Genomic DNA, 21,025 nt, shown 5'->3' on the forward strand with positions numbered 1-21,025 from the left:
TTTGGTTTGGGGAGGGTATTGCATCCTTTGAGTCTGCATTTGCATTTGTTTTGCATTCACATTTATTTTCTACTTGCATTGTTATTTTAATTTCAAAATATTATGAAAAATAAAAACAATAGAAAAGTTCAAAAAAATATTTCACGTTTATTTTTGCATTTAGGTCGAGTCGGAACGGTAGATTTTTGTGATGATTTTGCACTGTAATTTATCATTTCACTTAAGCCTTGTAATAGATTGTCATTTTTACTAGCTTTGTCATGCGCATAGTCTACGAGTTAATGTCAAAAATACAGCTGAACATATAGACTTGACCTGATAAAATTGGCAAACTACTTAAAATTTCTAAGTTTTTAGAGTCGTATAACTGGTGTCATTTATGACAAGTCATGTAGGAATTGAGAGTAGTATACTCCTTGCATAACATGTTCATTAATTTGCACTTTTATGAAATTCGATTGCTTTTTGCTTGCATACATTCGGATTTGTGGTCGGTGTCACATGCAGGGAGGCGCTTGCAATTTTCTCTTTCTTTCATTTTCACCCATTTAGCTCCACATTAGCCAAACTTAGCCTTTTTGACCCATCAATAACTACACCCAAATTAAGCCTGTCTGTCAAACTAGTTTAGTGTGTTTTGCGGTATGTTTTCCATTGATGCGAGTTGGTTTGTTTTACATTGTTTGGAGTTGGTAGAAAAGAACAAGAAGGAGGATGTGATGAAAAAGAAGTTGAAAAAAAAAAAGAGTTGAAAAATGAAAAAGAAGAAATTCGTGGGCAGGAAAATGAGAAAAGAAAAGAGAAAAAAATGTGAAAGGAAAGAAAAGAAAAAGAAAACAGACCATGTGAAAAATAGAAAAAGAAAGTTTGTGTTTGTGACGGTCTTACTCCTGTGCTTTATCTATATCTATTGAGGAGTAGCTTTGTTTGGTTGAGTGAGTTTATGTGCCAATGAAGGGCACATGTGATTGATTTTATAATTGGTTAGGAATTGGATGTTGCTATATGGTATTGTTAGTTTAGGTGCTAGCTTGAAGCTTTACCTCCACATTTTCCATAACTGTTTTGCCTTTTCTTACCCATAGCCTCACTTTCCCATAACTTTTGTAAGCCCTCGGCTGTGACAAACACTGTTTGGTTGGAATGTACATATGGTGATTAGAATTGTCTATCATTTTAGTTGCAAGCATGTTTATGTGGGTTGTAGTTTAGGTGAGTGACTATTTTCTCTTCTTCTCTTACACTTTTATACTTACCCTTTGCTTCATGAGAGAACAGTGACCCGTGAGAGTCCAATTTTAAAGGTCTTGCAAGGTCGACAGTTCAGCTTATTTATAGACATCATACAACTCGTTTGCGCCTGACTGTTGTAGCTATCAATGTCAGTTTTGTTTACATTAAACGGTTTAAGTGGACAAGTTATAGCTAGCTCTGAGTTTTCATTTCCGTTCCACTAGTTTGCATTTAGTTTACTCGAGGACGAGTAAAGATTCGGTTTGGGGAGATTTGATACGTGCAATTTATATAGTCTTTTTGGCCTCTTATTGCACGTATTTCTATATCGTTTTCATAGTTTTGTATTGCAAAATGCCCCGAATAGGCTACTTTGGTTTGTTTTGCCTCATTTGCAGGAACGGACCTGAAAGTAGTTGCCTTATTCAGTCCTTCTAGCATGCATTTATGGAGATGGAGGATTTAGAGCGGAAGTGCAGTGCCTCGGGAAGCGTGAAGAGGTCCTTGGAAGCTGGCCAAACGAAGATCAAGTTGTTTTCAGTGGTTGGGCACTCGATCGAGAGCTCTTTTGTTCGATCGAGTGGTTTTGACGGTTGCTGGTGTTCGATCGAGTCCCTGCTGAACTCGATCGAAGTGTGCTGAATTGAAGGTCCTCGATCGACTGCTGTTTTTGTTCGATCGAGAGGATTTGCTGAATACTTGCTCGATCGAGAGGAATGAAATGCCTCGATCGAGAGGTTTGCTACTTAATACGGGATTTTATTCCGTGATTATCTTAGTTTAGTTAATAAAAACGCTTTCCTATATAAGGTGAAGCCGTCATTAGGTTAAAAACATCCTTTACACTCTATTATTCTCTAATTACTCTCTTAAGCAGACTATTGCTTTCTCTTTTGCACGTTGCTTTTGCAATTAATTTCGGATCTCAATTTGTAATCTTTCTTCACTCCTTACTCTTAATTTAATTATTCTTGTTTGCTCTTAATCTTTGTTTCTTAATTTCTGTTTAATTATTATTATTATTAGTTTATGATTCATCTTTACTGCTCATCTATTATGTTTCTCTCTAGTTTATTCATTGTTATTGTTTGTTTCATTAATAGCATGAGTAGTTAAATCCCTCTATGTTAGGATTAGGGGAGCCATGGTAGCATTTTGTTGTCAGAATCCCGATTCGATCCTATGATTCTACGATTTTACGATCCAAAAATGCTTGTCCGATCCCGGATCCTACGATTCTATCATGTTTGTAGAATCTTGCGATCCTATTTATTTGAAATTTTCTAGAGGTAGGATCATAATACGATTCTACGATCTTACGATCCTACGATCCGACTCCATAGTAAACATATTAAAATAAATTTTTATATAATGACATCGTAAAATCCAAATTTCATGTCATTTGTAGAAACGTGTTCATGAAATGATACTAAACGCATTAATTATCAATATTTTGGGTGTAAAGTGTTTTGATCTTCAATTATATATTTTTACCAAATAAAAAACTATATTTAGTGAATTTGTAGAATCTTACGATTCTACGATCCGATTCCACCGATTCGATCCTACCCTCCCCATCGATTCAAAGTAGAATCCCGATCATGACAACATTGCTGATGGTAGTGAGTTGACGATGTTATGAATAGATTAGATGATCGTATTGTGATAACTGTTTTATGACAATATAATTGTAATCGTTTAGTTGAGTGCACGCTTCTAAACTAGTTAAATTGGTTAAATTCAGACCTAGATCGGAAGATTAGAATGAACAGACCTGTTATGAACAGTAGACTACACTAATGAGGATTAAGTTTAAGTTAGTTGTATTCTAGGGTGGATAGCGGACCGGGAGGACCTTTCCCTTACCCTTCTCACATTAGATCGCCTGAACTATTTATGACCGAGTTAATTAACTGCCATGGTGAACCGACTTCCTAGCATAATTTTCTTTATTTGATCACACCTTTAATTCTCCTTATTTTATTTGCTCTTTTCTCTTGCCTTAATCTCTTTTAGTTTGTTAGAAATCAATTTAAAACCCTCAATTGTTACCTCGACAGACTTAGATTAGCAGATAGATATAATAGCCTCCCTGTGGAGATCGACCCTACTTTCACTAGCTTCTGTTAGTTGTTTTAGGTATTTATTTTTGGTACTAAACGACAGGTATCATGTTGCTTCTGGTGATAAATTGTTGTAGTAAGTGTTGCATTGAGCTATTGCAACGGAGCTTTAGGTAGCACTCTTAAGAGCGTTGCCTAAAGTATAAAGCAACATTTGTAAGACATTTTGCAACACTTTTAGCGTGTTGCTATAGTTCCATTTTGTAGTAGTGAGGGCTTACCAATATGTACCATCACCCTTTACTTGGATTTCTGATAGCGAATGTCCGTATCCATAACATACGAGAGTCATTCTAGACGTAGAATTCTCAGAGGAACGGGTCTTTATATATCTTTAGGTACTATGTTAACTCTGCTTTGTGCTATGTTTGACCAAGGTATAAAGTTGATTCGAAAAGTGTCCAAACACTCCATATTTGCTTGGTGACGACTCCGTCAATCACAAATTGCTCGTTTCGAAACCTTCATCAAAACGAAATCGATCGAACTAGACGATCCGGTCATCAGAAAACCCAAGTTTCTCACATCAATCACATATTTTAACCTACGAAATTCGTTAATGTACATCCAATCCAATTAATTATAAATAATTAATAATTAATGAATTGGTTAGAATGTTTGATTATTGAAAATTTCGATGTACGTTGTTGGGGTCCAAATTCCAATGCTTATTAAGAGGCCCCTATGAACTGAAATATCTAAGTAACAAGTACAACATCACGGCCCCATACTTAGATCTGAGGTAGAATCTTGGCACTATATGATTGACGGAGTACAGAAGATTAGAAGGAAGAAGTGGTATCTTTGTGACTTAGTAGATACCACTCATTTTAATATTGTCATAAATTCTGACTTCTATTACAACAAGATGACGTCACTTACCGTGCTTACAAGTTTCAAGGTGTTGCTACCTCGTCTTCTTTCCTCATTTATATTAATTCCACCCTTTTTTTTTTTTCTTTAATTCGCACCAAATTCGTCTCAGAATTACAACTATCCAATTCTGGGTTTTATTACCCAAATTCTATCTATCTACTATCAAGTATGTTTGTTTTTATCTCTGCATGCTCCTTTTTATTTCTTTTTAACTTTCCCATTTCTGAAACTCATTTATTGCCTAATTTGATTTGATTTGATGTCGGAAATTATTATGTAAGACGGTCTTACAATATCTTTTACATCTCATCCATTTGATATCATTAAATGAGACGTAGAAGTTACCGTAAGACATAAACCGGTGTTTTTAGTAGAGTATATTCTCGTCTCGTCCTAATTATTTGTAAACAAACGATTGAGACGGAGAGAATATCAATCTAAATGATCATATGATCGTATGCTTAATTCCTCCCCGGTAGTAGATTGTTGAAGAGGATTAGTCGTTTATGGACTGCAATTGTTTGAATTTGGTAAAGTAATGCATTTTGTTCAGTGGTTATGGATGTGGCGCACTCTTTGCTTGACGTAATTCATCTAATTATATGATTTAAACTGTTTTTCAAGGGTAGTAGGTGAAGATTGAATTTGTATATTTATCAATAATTTCGAGAATTGTTAATTATTACGATATTCGGTCAGAAATAGATGACGTATTTAATTGTCGTTGTTTTTATTGTTAGTCCTAGGTCCGCGGTCAACATCCGGCAGTTGAAAGCTTGCAACTGCAAGATCACTATATATATTACGGCATAAATGCACTTGTGAAGCCATCCATGGGAGTTGTGAGGAAGGAATAATTAGCAAAACAATTATCAGGAGCAATCTTTGCAGAAAACACCAAGAGGTATGTGTGTGTGTGTGTGTGTATGACTGTATGAGTGTGTTTGTGGAATCTTTGTACACGATTCGAGCTCGTATGTTCTTTAAGCTTACTTTAATCTAATTTGACAGGGATTTTAAGGCATTAATTGCATTAGCCCTATGAAAGATATGAGTACTGCCATGCATGATGAAGAATCATTGAGCAGGCCGCTTGGACGGTGCACTGTTTTTATTTACGGTGTTGGACATATGCTCAATGACATTACGTCTGCCTGTTGGTTTACCTACTTGTTGGTCTTTCTTACTGACATTGGGCTTTCCCCAGGGTATGCTTCTAACTTTGTCGAGGCTTTTGTCAATTTCGGAACTTAACTTCCACATTGTTAAAGTTGATTTCACAATTTGTATTTAGACTACATTCAGTTTAATGCCAATTGAATCTTTTTGAACTAATTGTAGTGATAGTTTAGGTTATTGCACGAGCGAATATTTAAATTAGTTACACTTCTAAATATGCGTTGGGGTCTTATATCCTTGAACTAATCTCCGTTTCACTTGAAAAGTTACGTGTTACATGATTGTTATATGTTGATTTTGACTTGCCTTGCATACGATTTGTCAGGGATGCTGCAATTGTGATGCTTTCTGGACAAGTAGCAGATGGTTTCATGACTGTGTTCTCTGGAGAGCTGGTATTATTACTATGCCCTGGGTTTAAGATTCTTGATGCTCATATTCCCTGTTTGACAATTTGCTGTTAGGATAAATGATCGAATTATATTTTTATACAATTAATGTCATCAATCTGTTTCATTTGTAGAGAATGTTATTACTCCGACTGTTGTTTAGATATTTCTCAAGTTATTTGTTTTGTTTTGGTAGCAGTTATCTGTTTTTTCATTCTCTCCTTTCCTAGTTACACCGCTTTTATAGCCATATGCTTGAATATCAGTGGAATCAACATGGCTATCATGAGTGAGTTGCTTGAAATTGAGTGGGCTCAGAGCATTACTTTTGTGAAGTATATGTATCTCTGGAATGAGATTTGTGGCCATGGGATGCGCAGAAGCTGTTGTTATCTTCATTGTGGTAATTACAAAGTCACATGGTCATTTATGTAGTCCGCACTGTGAAATCTTTAGTTCTAATGCACTACAGGTCACTAGTGAGAGTCAGGGGTATGAGGCTTGCTCAAGTGACTATGAATCGCGAATTGATTCTGGATTCTTTGGTGTATCAGTTTGCTAGATGGAGTAAAAACATAGGAAACTTATTGGTCTGCTAGGAAACAAATGGCATACTTAGACATCTCGATCCAAAAAAATACTCTTTCAGATAACAATTTTGATGTTGCCTTGGATTGATTAAGAAGATTAAAAAAAATCAGATCTCTGAAAAGGAAGATGAAGGAGATCATGAAGCTAATTTTTACAAATTTGCATGCTATCATTATCAATTTCCGTACTAGCATCACAGATTCACGTACTAATATTTCGAACTCGTGTACTAACCTGTGAATATTCAGATGCTAACAAGACCAATTTTGCATATTATGGTTCGTGATACTCCCACCACATTAGATAGTTTTTCAAGGGCAAATCATGTATTCGTATTTTGTATACATAGCAGGCGTGCTACATATTGGGTGACCCGGTGGGAGTGTGTAACTGCAGGTGTGAGGTGGTCAAGTAATAAAATTATTTACCGACAAACTTAAAAGTGATCTTATTTCATTTTTAAATATGTTCATTTAAATGAACGGTAATTAGCAGAATCCTGCCAAACATTTACTTGGCTTTGCAAACAGTTCTAATGCTTCAGTGTGTTACGAACTCGATCAGTATGAGGTTGCCTGTAAATGTGGAGCTTAGACACTCATTCTCTAATGTTTTTTTTTTAACTCTTCAATTTTAGCTCTAGATTCTTGGGGATAATGGTTGTCTTGTTTTAAGATCTGGCTCTTTTCCTGCCCTCTTGTTTTTGCAAGTCTGGTGTAGATACTGGTGCATGTTGGCTAGAACGAGCTACGAGCCTCTGAATACTCAGATGTTTGGCTGCTGTATTAGACTGTCAGTTGCATCTGATGTACTCGATTGGATTTTAGTTAGGTATTATGCCTGGTTTGATGATCTCTGTGATACGTTGACTTTTTTAATTTCATTTTTCATTGATGATGACGATGTCCATTAGAGTTTGTGATGTATAACCTGAAAGGACAACTTTGACTAGGTGTACGCATCTTTGAACCCAAGGCATGATGAGATTTGGGTTCTAGTCACAATGTTCAGATTTTTTGCATGTTCTAGTTCTCGAATCATGTTATTCAACCACAATTCCAGGAAAATCAGGTTAAGGGGTGCTTTAACCCTGCATGAAATGAGCAGGTGTATGATTTTGTTTTGTTACTGTCTTGATTTTGTGTCCTTTGTATGTGCTAGATAGACCGTTTTGGACATTTCAAAATATGGCACGGTGCTGGATCCCTGTTAGTTGCTGTTTCATTTTCTTCAGTATTTGGTGGCTGTATGCTGTGCCAAATATTTGGTACAAATTCAGCCACTCTTCAGACTGTTGGATACAGCATTTTTGCTGCAATCTTCAATATTGGTTGGGCTGCCACTCAAGTATCACACATGTAACTTTATTCCTGACTCTCTAATATTTTAAACTATCAAGCATTTAAATTGCATTATTAGTTGAGTTAAATTTCAAATAAGATTAGAAACTCATTATTCTCATTTCTTCCTCGGGCCTCGACTCTTAAGAAGATGCTGTCAACTTGTTATGATCTTTGTTTTTAATATTGGGAAAAATGTTATTCTTGCTATTAAATTAAAGTATATTGCCTTCTTTGACTCTAGGTCTATGGTAAACTGCATGACACTCAATCCAACAAGCAGAGTAGTTCTCGCTAGCTGCAGGAACGCTTTTACCATGGTGAAGTTCTTCATACTTTTATTTAATTGGCTGTCTATTGACTTTTTAAGTGTAACCTCCTTCTTCCTCCTACTCATACGCCTCCTCTTTACTATGTTTTTCCCTCTGTTCTCCTTATACAAAAACTATAGGTTGCAAATTTGAGCCTTTACGGAGTGGCTTTGATTGTCTTCAGTTTTGGTAAATCAATAAGTCTTGGTGATATAGAAAGTCAGGTACTTCTTGGATAAAACTTTTAATATTCTTAACCAATGTGTGTGCTCTTGAAATCCACACTTACATGCATTTCACTTGAGCAGTATCGCTGGATTGCGTTTTCTTCAATTGCCATTGGATGCTGCTTTGTAGGCATTTTCCATCTTGGGACAAAAGAGCCAAGGTGTGTGTTTCTTCATCTTGTTCTATAATGCCCTTTATCGTTTTTTCTGTAGTTTGTTCTTCAGAGTCCAGAAACTGGGTTCAAAACTCTGTCATTGACCTATAAAATGAGCCTTCTGATATGTTCAGATCTACTCTTTCAACTTTGTAAAGATTCATTTATGTAAAATTACCATGACATTTTGCTGTTGTTTAGTATATTTGTATGTGGTCTTACTCTGAATCCTAATGTATATTCCTTTGGATCGATGCTTCCCTTTCTAAATCGTAGATTGCAAGATAGCTTTCCTGGAAAAGTTTGTGTTAGAATTGAATGGGCCTACTGGTTTCGGAAAGTCCTCTACTATCAAGTTGCCCTTGTATATCTTCTGACAAGGCTCGTGACCAATGTCTCACAGGTCTGTGGGCTTCTTTTATACGTTTCCTAAATGCTCGTTCAAATTATATTTACTTTTTTTTCTTTTACTATAAAAAAGGTATTTGAAATGTGGTTTCTTGCGACCCCCCGGCCCTTCATTTTCACATATTTTTTTGCAAGGAATAGTATCCAGTTTGTTAACTGTTTGTGGTTACTTGCAGGCATTTTTTGCTTTCTTCGTAATCAACGACCTACAAATGGCTGTGTCTTCAAAAGCCCTGGTACCATTCTCCCTCAGCATTGTTACTCTTCTTTTGTTTGTTTATATTCAATCAACTGAATCTGTTCCACTTGAATGGTGATCAGGTACCTGCTATCATTTACATTTGCAGCTTCATCGTCTCGATAATTTTACAGGTAGTTTTTTTTTGTTTGTTTGTTTTTTTTTTTTTTTATTGTGTAGCACCTTTCTATTACCAGAAATATCTGTTACTAAATTTATCAAATAATACACTTGTGTGCTCAGGAGATTTCATGGACTGGTCGTCGCCTTAAGACAGTTTTCTCTGTTGGTGGCATTCTTTGGGTTATTTGTGGTATAGGGATCCTCTTATTGCCTCAAGACTTGAGTGGCTACATGTATCTCATATCTGTCTTCATTGGCATTGCCAATGCCCTAATGATGGTAAGTTAACCCTTTCTACGTGGAGTTCAATGGTTTATTTGATTATTGAATTAGTAGGTACCTATGCTCTTTTTTGGTCGATGATGTATAACTTGGGTATTTATTGAAATATTTTCTTGAGCAGCGTGAAACTTCGTACACCATAAATGTTAGTGATGTGACTCCTCAATTTCACTCGGTTGGTCATTTAACTTCTTCTGGAGATCGGAGAAGAAAAAAAGTCGAGTGTGCCTAATTGAGTGAAATGGAGGGAACAATTTTGAGCATCATTGTTGGAAACCTTACAAGCATGCATCTAAATCTGTTAAACCTTATAGGTAACTGCAGCAGGCATGCAAAGTGCCCTTGTTGGACAAGATCTTAACGGATGTGCATTCGTTTATGGATCGTTGAGCTTCTTGGACAAAATGTCATGTGGATTGGTGTTGTACTTTTTGGAATCATATTTGAGTAAGTTGTTTTTACTCGTTATGAGTATTTCCTTGTGAGGTGTCTTTTTGCATCTTCGGTATTTTTCTTATTTTCATATGAAATGTGATCGTGAATTATATGTTTTTGCAGATACTTCTACAAACATCCAAGGGTTTCTTACACTGTCAGTACCAAGTTACACGCTTACAAGATATGCCTTGGGGCTGGTTCCAGCAATATGCGCTTTCCTTGGTGTTGCAGTGACATTCAGCATGGATCTAGATACTCCCCCGAAGGCATTATTAGACCCTCTCCCACTCTTGGCATGAATCGGTTCAAGGTTAACGCTTAGATTGACTGTAGAGCTTTGTTCAATTGTAGGATACTTGGTTTATAACAACACTGAAAATCATTCTGTTGGTCATCCTATTGTTTTTAGCAGTTCCTCAAGCTGTTTTTTCTTTAACAGAAAATTTCTGCAGTCTGTCTATTTTGTAAATGGAGTATTGTATAAAATTACGGCCTTCGACAAGTTCTCAGTTCCTTCACATTGTAATACGTATCTGACATTTTGGTTTGGAAAATCATCTGATACAACCAACATTTTGTTAGATAACTACTCCCTCCATCCCGTTTGAATATATTACGGAGCATAATGAACCGATACCAACTCGCCTCTTTCGGTGAGCTAGATGTTAAGTGGTCCACTTTTGTGCTTTGCTATTAGATTATGAGCTGGTGGTTCTCTTGGTATTAGAAACAACATTGGTAGGAGAGTGATCTGATGGCTTGGATGGTTTTGCTAAGAGCTCTGGACGCATCTTTGTGGATGCTTCTTGGCAGAAGGACGGAAGGGCGGCTTATGGATGGGTGGTGGTTAAGTCGAATAGTGAAGTTGTTTTGGAACATGGTACCAAGACTTGAGCTGAATCTCCTCTCTTAAGGCTGAAGCTTAATTTTGTCTGAAGCGCTTTCTTGGGCTGCTAATGCGGCCATGCGGGTCCTTATCATATTGTCATCTTCTCCGATTGTTTTAATTTGGTTTTACAGGTCATGGAAATTGAAACCACCCGTCCTTCGAGACAGATATATTTCTATAAATGAATTATGCCTTTTATTGAATTGTAAAACTTTAGTACATAGATTTAAATAATATAGGACGTTGTATAAGTCCGAAACACTAAAAAATGTGCCCATGAAACTAGATTTGCTAATGGGTTAATGAACCGATTTCAGATCGGGTTAAATTAGTTCGATTTTATTTGGATTGAGCTTAGTTTTACTTTTAGTTCGATTTCATTCGGGTTCATTTCGTTTAGCCACCTTAATTATTTAGACAATTTCAAATAGACGGGTCGATATCAATTCATATGAGTAATTATGTCAACATTTTCTTGAGCTTGGGGACAGAATGTCTTAATATTAATTAAATTTTTTAATTTGAATGTAATGATTTGTATTACCATTAATAAATAAAGAATTGACTAAAAATTCTCCTAAATTTAGAGTATTTTTATGATAAAATAAATACTTTTAAATAAGGGCAATTGATTCCGTTATTAGCAGTTTAAATGTATTTCAAGTTTGGGTTTATTGAATTCCATCCTCTTTCGGTTGAATTTGAATTGAATCGTATTTCTAGTAATATTCCAAATATACTCACGTCGAGTATTCGATCGGTGTCAATTCAGATATTACAAATTACAATTGATATTTCGGGTTCGAGTTTATTTTTTTCTGGTCTAAATGAAACCATAAACCAGAACACAAATTCTTGTTTGTGACGGCACATATCCGTCATTTTAGCTCACAAAGTACCCACTTTTTCTCTATCTACAACACTATTCATGTGGTCCCCTTTCTCCACTAACCCATTTTGTTACCATTTTAACTCACAAAATATCCGCCACAAATGGTAACCCGTCACAAGGGAGACCAATTAAAACCAGAAATCCGGAAGGACATGTGAAGCCCCGGTAGGGCAGTAATAAAACTCTCCCGGAATTGAACCACTCCTTCCTTATTTTTGAAGCTCAAGAAACCACCAACACTTCTTCTACAAAAAAAAAAAAAACAAAGGAAGAAGAGAAGAATGCCTCCGAAGAAAAAAGAGGAGAGTGACTACGAAGACGACGACGATGACAAACCCTTATCCGTCAAAAAGACTCCACCTCAAAAACCCAACAAACAACAACCACCCATTGACAACAAGGTTTTCCCTTTTTTTTTTCTTATTCTTCGCTAATTCTTTTATTTTCGCAAAACAAAGTTGCTTTCTTTCAATTCTTCCTCATTCATTGCTATATTTTTTTGACTGTCATTTCTTTCTAGGTTTATAAAAATTGTGTCTTTTGATTAATTTTTGTTAATTTGTTGTTTGTAGAAAAAGGTAAAAAGGAAAACGGAGGAAAAAAAGGTCGTGGAAGATGGAAAGAAGAGACAAAAGAAAGTTTATGATTTGCCTGGCCAGAAGCGTGACCCTCCTGAAGAGGTTGGTACCCTTGTATCTTTTCGAATTCCAACCTTTGATTGTTGTTTTCTAAAATCAGTTAGTTCCAATGTTACCCAAAGTATCATGATTCGGGTTCTTAAACGGTTAAATTTTGTCATTAGAAGTCGTTAATTGATGAATGAAGTGTTAGTAATGTGTGGTTTGTGGAATATTGTTGCAATGCAGAGAGATCCATTGAGAATTTTCTATGAAACTCTATATCAGCAGAAGCCCACCAGTCAACTTGCTGCTGTCTGGTGAGAATTCTTGTATTATATTATATGTGTATGTTGATATGATGGCATTTATTTATAGATATATCCAGAACATTGTTATCCTGGCCAAATAAAGCGTGTTGTTTATTGGGAGAAACCTTGGTAAAGAATGGTTTGATAGATGACGATAATTATTATCGTAATAGCAAAGATGTAAACTTATTTGTGCGGGGATGCAATCATGCAAGTGGTTAGTATAAAGTGTGTTGTTTATTCGGAGTAACTTAAGTAAAAGATTACTCGATAGAGGGCAGTAATCATTGCTGTAATAACAAAGCTGTAAACTTTTGATTTAGTGGTGCAAGTGATTAGTAAAGTTGTAGAGTTTGTACACGAGGATTAAGTATCTTGATTTCTCTTAGTGACCATAATGTGAGAAAGGTTATCCCATTTGTTAAACAAATTCCTTCCGTGATTAGTATGCATACATTAAGTTCTTTATAATGTTGAAACATTGGTTCTGGTGTACACGATAATTAGCATGTCTTGTATATCTCCAGTCGTAATGCATTATTCTTGATATGCTTGATCTTAAATTTGTGTTTAGCAAAGCTATTTATGAGGACTATTTGATGAAGAGTGATGGAGGCAGACCTTGGTAATTTTTTGAAGCTCATGCCTAGTGTTTATGAGGATATATTGTTTTTTTTTTTGTCAAAAACAAAATAGTTCAGATTACCTTATTCAAGAGCTTTGGTGGTGGAGCTTGTCTGTGTGTATTGGTTGCCATACCCTGTGTGTTAAGAGCTGGGGATCTTGTTGTCGTACTTGCAATACTAGTGGACTAAGTGGAGCTTATTTACTTGAGCAGTTGATGCTTTCAATCTTTTATGATTTAACTTCAAGGCTGACATTGACCTTAATTGACATGATGGCTCTTCTTGGTTCATTGATCCATAATTTGTTTTCCAAAAGTCCGTTCCTGGCTCTTCAATCTCAGAATGCTTTAAATTTGATGATACACGAATAAGTTTCTAAAGTCTTCAACGTACTTCTTGCTCAGGGTAGTAAGCCTAGCTGCCTAGTTTATGTTGTCACTCCATTCTTTTAATCAAAGTGTTTGTTGGCTGGACTCAAAGTTGAAAGTTGTTGTCTAGTAAGGCTGGCTGATAACTTCCGTATGTTTTCTTTTAACTAACATGTATTGTTTGGCGGCCTAGTTCGGGTGCCCTTTCTTAAACTAAGATGTCTGCCTGAAGCTTTAGAGGACCACAACACTGTGAACACTATGCATAGGATGTAGGATAAGTCTATACTTTGTACCGTGTTAGAACTTAGATCTAATCACTATCTTTTGTGTCCCTGTATGAAACTTATTCCGGGCTTGTTCGTTTTATGCTGAACAAATTTGTAAAAAATACTGATATGTTGGTAAAGATGCAAATCTGTCTTTCCTTGGGGATGAAGTGGTTGCCTGGTTGGTAAGTCTGCTATTTCATTTTCTGTAATATGAGTAAGTTGTCCCTTTTGTTACTTGTATACTTTCCCAAACAATCATGCTTAAATGGAATTTTAGCAATGATTATACTTCAGATTATGTTGACTTAAAATCATGTAGTTTTACTACAGTAGGATAAAATACAGTTGTCCCGTGTCAGATCTTATCTCCTCAGTATTTATGCATGAGTTTTGACAATGCTTCAGTTGAGATTTGTGCTCTGGAAAAATACACATCTGAAACTATGATTTTATGCTCTTCCAATCATCCATAGGGATCTCTCACTTTCAAAATGGACTTTGTTTTTGGGGTTTACAAAAAAAATTGTTCCCTTCATCCCATTTATATTGGCTTCATTTCCTTTTGGTTTCATTCCAAAGAAATGGCCCCTTTCAATATATAAGTAAGAAAAAAAAAAAGAAAAAGATCTTACATGATTTTGTTACTTAACCCTTTGTTTGGATAAGGGAGTTTGAAATGGAAGAGCGGGAGGGGATTTGGAGGGGGACAATGTCCTTTGTTTGGGTAGTAATGTGGAGGTGGAGGGATTTGAAGGGGAGGGAAAATTGGTTCTTCCCTTTCCCGAAATTATTTCCCGTCCAACAAGGGAAAGATCTGGAGGGTCCCTTCCTCCCATCCCCCTCTCCATTCCCTTTCCCTCCATCTTTTGTATCCAAACAAAGCCTAATAATGTATTTTAGTGGGGAGAGTATGATGTTCTGTTATAATATTTTCCTTTATTAATCTAGCCTTTAATCAAGGGTACCATATAAGTGGGATAAAGGGATTACTTGCACTATAAATGCATTCTTCGGATACAAAGTAGGAGGGGAAGCGGAATAGAGCCTTGGTGTTTTCCCTCTTAACCTTTTGATTTAATGGAAGTAGTTGAAAGGAGAGGGATTGGAGGAAAAGAGAGATCATCAATTTCCTTTTCTTGGTTAACAAAATTTAGTTGGTGGGAAATGGAAGGTGGGGAGGGGGAAATGGAAATTATTCGGAAGGAAGATGATAATGTTCCATTTCTCTTTCCCTTTCCCTTCCCTATCTTCATCATTTTGTATTCAAACGAAGGGTAAATCTTTCCTGTGTTCGAGGAAAATTTTAATTAGGCTTGTAGTAGATTTTCCCTTCAATCCAGTTTGCTATCTAAATGAATTTCCCTTTTTTACCCTCCCCTTTCTTTCCCTTCAAATCCCTCCAGCATGTTACTGTTTACTGTGATTGAATTTCAAGGTTGGCATTTACTTTCTGTTGAAATTATCTCTGTGAATTACAGGAGATTTTATCAAAATTCCCCGTGCTTGGTTTTGTCCAATTCATTATTGTGTATTTTTTCAGTTGATAAAAAAGCACGTTATGTTTGAGTAGTAAACTTTCAGTTTCTGTTTTCGAGGCATTTTGATTATCTGCTTGTGCACTTGGTCTGACTTATCTCCTCTTTTGAGAAGACTTAATTATTTTTCTGAGAATTATGAATAATTCGTGTAATTTAAGGATGATGGAGTCTGGATTACTTGGATTCGAAGAGGCGAAGAAAGTGTACGAAAAGAAAATGAAGGCAAAGAACCAACGGATTACATCTCCTGCTAAACCTGTGAAGGCAGTGAAGGAGGCTAATTCCGTGCCTGTTAAGAAGAAACCGGAAGCCTCTGCACGGAATTCATCAACCAAAAAGAAGACACCCGTGTCCAAACAATCAAAGAAGGCCAACAAGGCTGAAAGCTCTGAAGAAGACCCCAGCTCTGATGAAGAGTCGGCATCATCATCATCTGAAGAAGATGAAGGATTTGTTCCTGTGAAAGCAAAACCTAAAGCAAGAGCAAAAGCAAACTAAGTGGAGCATTAGGTGAGATTAGTTTGTGTAGGAAATTAAGAATATTGATTCGCGAAGATGAGACTAGTGAAGAATCAGCAGTTGACTGTAGTCAGTAATGCTTATGTAGTTGTAACTCCTATTTTGTCGATGAAACTAAATTGAGTTGTGCCTGCCTCCTAAGCAGGTTGGACTGTTGCAATTTCACAGACCTGCTTGGCTACTTCGACTTATCTCTTCACTTGGCCATTTTGTATCTCAGAGTAGTGGGAAAAACTTTGCATCTTTTGACTTGACGTCTTATTATTAACCCCTCCATTTTCACGTTAGTGGTGGGAAAAAATCAGGTTATTGCTTAAATTACTAATACCGTCTATACACTGCCCTATATGTATTTAATTGAGTCAAAATCCTCTCCCTTTCCTCAAAAGAAATGGAGAGGCCATTTCCTTTCGACGCACGAGATTGTATTCTATCAACATCGAATGGTTTACGATTTATTTATAAAAATATAAGGTTAATAGAGTATAGAGAAGATAATATTATTAAATGGGTTTGTGAGAGGAAATGGAGAGGATTCTAATTGTATTTAATTCTAGCCCCACCCAGCAATGAATAGATTGGAATGTGATGCCAATGAGAAGAGAAATGAATTTAAAACCTCGTAATTTTTGAAATGGAGTGTTGGCATATACTGTAATATTTTTGCTTCTTGTAACCAAAAAAAAAATCTAATATTTTTGCTTGTACAAAATTAAAACAAAAAATCAAAATCTTCTTCTTTTCCTCTCTAAAAACACTAGCCTCCAATCTCCATCAATCAATTCGGGGCTTCCATCGACAACCCATCGATGATAAGCCCCAAAATAGCTTTATTTATCAATTACTAATATGAAAAGTTACGAATTAATCAATAAAAGTCTCCTTTTTGGTGAGATTCGTTTGTCTGTCTCTAATTTCGGAGTATTTTATGTCCTTTATGTTCTAGGTAAGTTTTATCAGTAATATAGACAAGAGTGATTTGTTAATGATCCGCCGTACGGCTCTACAATGGATATTAATTATTCGTCAGCAATCGTTGCTGCCAACAAAAGGTAAATTTCCTCCATCAAATAATCAATTGAAGTATCCCCTTAAAAGCTACATGAAGAGAGCGATATAAAGACGAGCCGAATTATCATATCATGTTTTGAGATCCCTAGTTTTAAAAGAGAAATTTTTTATTTGTTTTCCATTAGAATTGTTTTCGATTTTACATATCTTTCGTAAGTGTAAAATCTCCTGGGATGAGGAGTCAGCAGTGACATTTCGATCACTAGCCTGCGGTTGGGAAAGGGAAACCTTCTGGGATGGAGACCCAATGGCGACGTCACGATCACCAGCCTGCGCGGGTTTCTCCTCCACTTGCTGCTCAATAAGAACGGCGACTGACAGCGGCTGATCTACAAAATTTAAAGAAAACATCAGTACCAACATTCATCGACATGCCGAAAAGCCTGTCATCGGCAGCGCCTGATGAACCGGCTAAATCTGAGCCACCGGATAGATCAATACCGTGCTTGGCCTTCTTGGCCGAAGGGCGCATCTCCTCATCAGCAGCAGAAGCAACGGCAGCGGTAAAAGCTGTCTGCTTTCTCTTACGGACAAGGGGAGACCCCTCCTCCTCGTCAGAGTCATCACCATTAGAGATGTAAACGATCTCCACTGTCTCCTTCACAACAGAGGGGATGGGGGTGGAATCGATGCGGCGCCACCACCGCCGAAGACTTCGTTCTTCGCGTACGGCGCGACACATGACTAACAACCCTCGCCTGGGCCTCCACCGCATTCAAGCATCTCAGCTGCTGATCCATAAGATCATTCGGCGACGTCCTGCGGTCATGGTTTAGAGCCTTGGGGTGCAATTTAGCAACAGTTTTATCCTTATGCAGCCCCATTCTCCGGAGGAAATCCTCAGACAGGTCCGGCCCAAAGTAGTCTGCAAAGGAAACAAAGCAAGAGTTAGGTAGAAGAAATAAATCGCGGTTCGAACAACAGGGACGTTGAGAGGGATGATGGGCCTCGCACCGACCCTACTCACCCCGCGCTAGGGCCGGTATGAGACCGACATAGCAGAGCGGCTCATCCTGAAGAATGATCTGCGTGGGGGGAATCCATCTTCTCGGCACCCCACTCTTATCCGTCTCAAAAAGCCTCATCGCCAGCTTCTCATCCGCCTTAAGGTAGACACAGCTGGCATCCATCTTGGGTTTCTTGTATGAAACCCACCTGTCACGCTCCGCTTTAGTCTCACACCGCAAATTAACTTGGTGCTGGAAGGAGCGGGGCAGCGGATAGTCATCCGGCACCTTAACGTACACCCATCGCCGCTGCCAGTCTTTGCAAGAAGTAAGTTTGGGCACAGATAAATAACCCTGCTCCATCTCGCACATGTACCGGCCCGACGCGGCCGGCATCGATGGCCGAAGAGAATGAAGCCGGCGGAATAAATTCACTGTCGGGGCCTCTCCCTTGAAGAGGCATAGTCAGACAAAACCGGTTATGGTCCTCACGGCCAACGGGTGCAGTTGGGCAACGGCAACGTTCATGGCTCTGATAATAGCCATAACGTGCTCATTCAGCGGAAACCGGAGCCCGTACTCCAAGTGCCGCATGTATACACCGGTGTGACCCGGTGGAGGACAACAGACTACCTGATCCTCCCTAGGGATAACGATCTCGTACCCCTCGCCAAAGAAGAAATGGCCCTCGAAAAATCTCTCGCCAGCACAACTGGCAAGCTTACGGGTCCAAGCACGGTCGGGGCGGGCCTTACAGGCGTCGCCGTGATCCATAACGCACTGCCTCTCCTCATTAGGGCAAGCCCTTTCGGCATCATCACCAAAATCGTCATCAAGTTCATCGGAGTCCTCCCATTCCTCCAAAACTCGAGGATCAACTTCAGGAGAAGGAGACCTAGAACCCCCCCGCGTCGGTTTGCTAGGCCCGGCATCAGCAGAAGACATGTTTACAATAATAACTTAGAGAGTTAAGAAATTGGAAAGTTTGTTTACCTTGAAGAAAAACACCCGCCGGAGTAACAACTCTGAAAATTAGACAATGAAACCCTTGAAAGTTTAGAGAGAAGAAAATTTTAGAGAAAGAAATTGATGGCCAATTTCACGGGATAACTGCCCTATTTATAGGAAAAAGCCCATGAAGAAGGACCAATCAGGGCACAGCCCATGAAACGTCAGCCAATCAGCGAACAGACACGTGTCAGACATGCAACCACGGGATGTCAATCGTTGCAACAGTTGAACGTCAATCAATGCAACAGTGACCAAGCGTCTTCAGCACGCCCATTCGTATCTCTCCGCCCATTCACCTTCCTCAACAAATTTTCAAGCATCTGTTCTCCGCTGGCCACATGATCGACCAAGCTAAGTAGCGCCGGCCGGGGGCAATCAAAAACAACCGGCTCACTCAACCCTGGTCTCGGCCAGCGTCAGTTCCTTTTCCACATCGGATGCCCTTTGCACATCCATGTGGAGGGGGGATATATGGTACGGCCTCAGAAAGACCAGGCCGAGGCAACTGAAGCCGCCGCAGAAGAAGCCGATACAGAAAATTTTTACAAATCACTTACGCAGAATATACGCTCAAAGCATACATCGGAGCCCATACCACGGCATAGACTACACTGGGGGCAAATTGATGGGGCATATTCTGCACCGCTGACCAAGTCAACATATTGAGCAAGGTCAAAGATATCCACAGCAAGTCAACGACTTAGACAAACCTAGCCGATCAAAAACCCATCGGTTTTGTCACTGGTCTCGGCATGGCAACCTGCCAGCCGGGACCCATACCCGCGTACTCACATCCAAGACCCTCGGCCGGCCTGCCATGGGTCCATCGGCCGAGGGTAGAACGGTCTTTCCACCTGCTAGTCACTTGGCCACTTGGCCACTACGTGACAAAAGGTGAAAGCCTATAAATACTCCTCAACCTTCATTGAGGAAAGGATCCAATTTAATCCACAACTTGACCTAATATCACACATAAACTGGTATTATCTCCCTCATCTCTCTACAATATATTGCTCTAAATAACACACAACTTGATCCTTTAAGTTTACTGACTTGAGCGTCGGAGTGAGTACGCTTGGCACAAAGCCAAGCCCTCAGTTCGTTCATTGTTGCAGGAGAGGCCGAGAGGAACGGTAAAGGCAAGAAGAATCCAACCAAAGACATTATTCTACAAAGCCAAGGGTGGTAACGAATACCTGCTCCGGAATTACACCCGGAACATAATAAATTGGTCTTTGTTTCAAAAAAAAGGGGGATGATTCCTCCTAATCTCACTTCTCATTTCGACTGTTCACAACCACTATTAACTACCAATCTCCTTTTAAGGAGTGTTTGGTTGAAACTTTTGGAATGAATTCACTCCATTCAATATTTGGTTAGAGCATTTTGGAATGGAGTTAGATGACGATGGATTTTAACTTCATTCTAAACCATTGGAATCCCATATCCACCTCTCCCCTCAAGTTTCCAACTCCATTCCACCCAACACATTATTATTCTCATTCCCGGATTGAAACAAACAACTTTAAAACATGTATAGGGTTCTAACTCCATATCTCTTGGAATCCATTCAATTCCATACCTAATTTTTGAATCAAATGACTTTTTTTTGTTATAATTACCTCCATTTCAAATAACCCCATACATTTTAAGAGGTTAGGGATGAAATTAAAATCTACACCACCTAACCCATTTTAAAATACCTAACCAAATATCAAAATTTAATCAAATCTATTTAATTCATTTTAGAGAATGTTTGACAACAAGAATTTAATTTAAAATGCTTCATTTTAAATTTAGCAAGATGAAATAAAGATTTGGAAATGAGGGGGTTAATGAGTGGATTTCAAATGGGTTTATTTTAACCTTACTTGGATTTTGTAGGATTTGAAAATCCAAATTTAATAGGTTTGCCAAACATGCAAATTGATCCAAATCTGAATTTGAGAATACAATGTTTGTTCCCCAAACACAATCCATTCCAAAAGATCCAATTAAACACCAAATTATAAAAATGATGAAAGAGAGTAAGACGATGAAAATCGTTAAAA

General features: G+C 38.0%; 2 protein-coding genes across 3 annotated transcripts; both read left to right on the top strand.

Annotated features, from left to right (window-relative positions):
- Positions 1 to 4,144: 4,144 nt before the first annotated feature.
- LOC141597037 (uncharacterized) lies at positions 4,145 to 10,482 on the top strand. Of its 2 annotated transcripts, none has more exons than XM_074417352.1 (14): positions 4,145 to 4,398; positions 4,973 to 5,136; positions 5,244 to 5,440; positions 5,737 to 5,806; positions 7,553 to 7,749; positions 7,976 to 8,051; positions 8,183 to 8,266; positions 8,351 to 8,430; positions 8,701 to 8,827; positions 9,009 to 9,068; positions 9,154 to 9,204; positions 9,314 to 9,472; positions 9,790 to 9,922; positions 10,034 to 10,482. In XM_074417352.1, the coding sequence occupies exons 3-14, from the start codon at positions 5,274 to 5,276 to the stop codon at positions 10,210 to 10,212; spliced, it is 1,383 nt and encodes a 460-aa protein (XP_074273453.1). In that variant the 5' UTR covers positions 4,145 to 4,398; positions 4,973 to 5,136; positions 5,244 to 5,273; the 3' UTR covers positions 10,213 to 10,482. The 2 variants fall into 2 exon arrangements, with proteins under 2 accessions (XP_074273453.1, XP_074273454.1); XM_074417353.1 differs by having other exon boundaries at positions 4,163 to 4,257.
- A 1,334-nt stretch (positions 10,483 to 11,816) lies between these two features.
- LOC141597043 (uncharacterized) lies at positions 11,817 to 16,077 on the top strand. The gene is made up of 4 exons (XM_074417361.1): positions 11,817 to 12,095; positions 12,267 to 12,374; positions 12,561 to 12,631; positions 15,585 to 16,077. Exons 1-4 carry the CDS (start codon positions 11,976 to 11,978, stop codon positions 15,922 to 15,924), a joined length of 639 nt encoding a protein of 212 aa, XP_074273462.1. The 5' UTR covers positions 11,817 to 11,975; the 3' UTR covers positions 15,925 to 16,077.
- Positions 16,078 to 21,025: the final 4,948 nt, after the last annotated feature.

This window comes from Silene latifolia, chromosome 8 (assembly GCF_048544455.1).
Source record: "Silene latifolia isolate original U9 population chromosome 8, ASM4854445v1, whole genome shotgun sequence".
Taxonomy (NCBI): Eukaryota; Viridiplantae; Streptophyta; class Magnoliopsida; order Caryophyllales; family Caryophyllaceae; genus Silene; species Silene latifolia.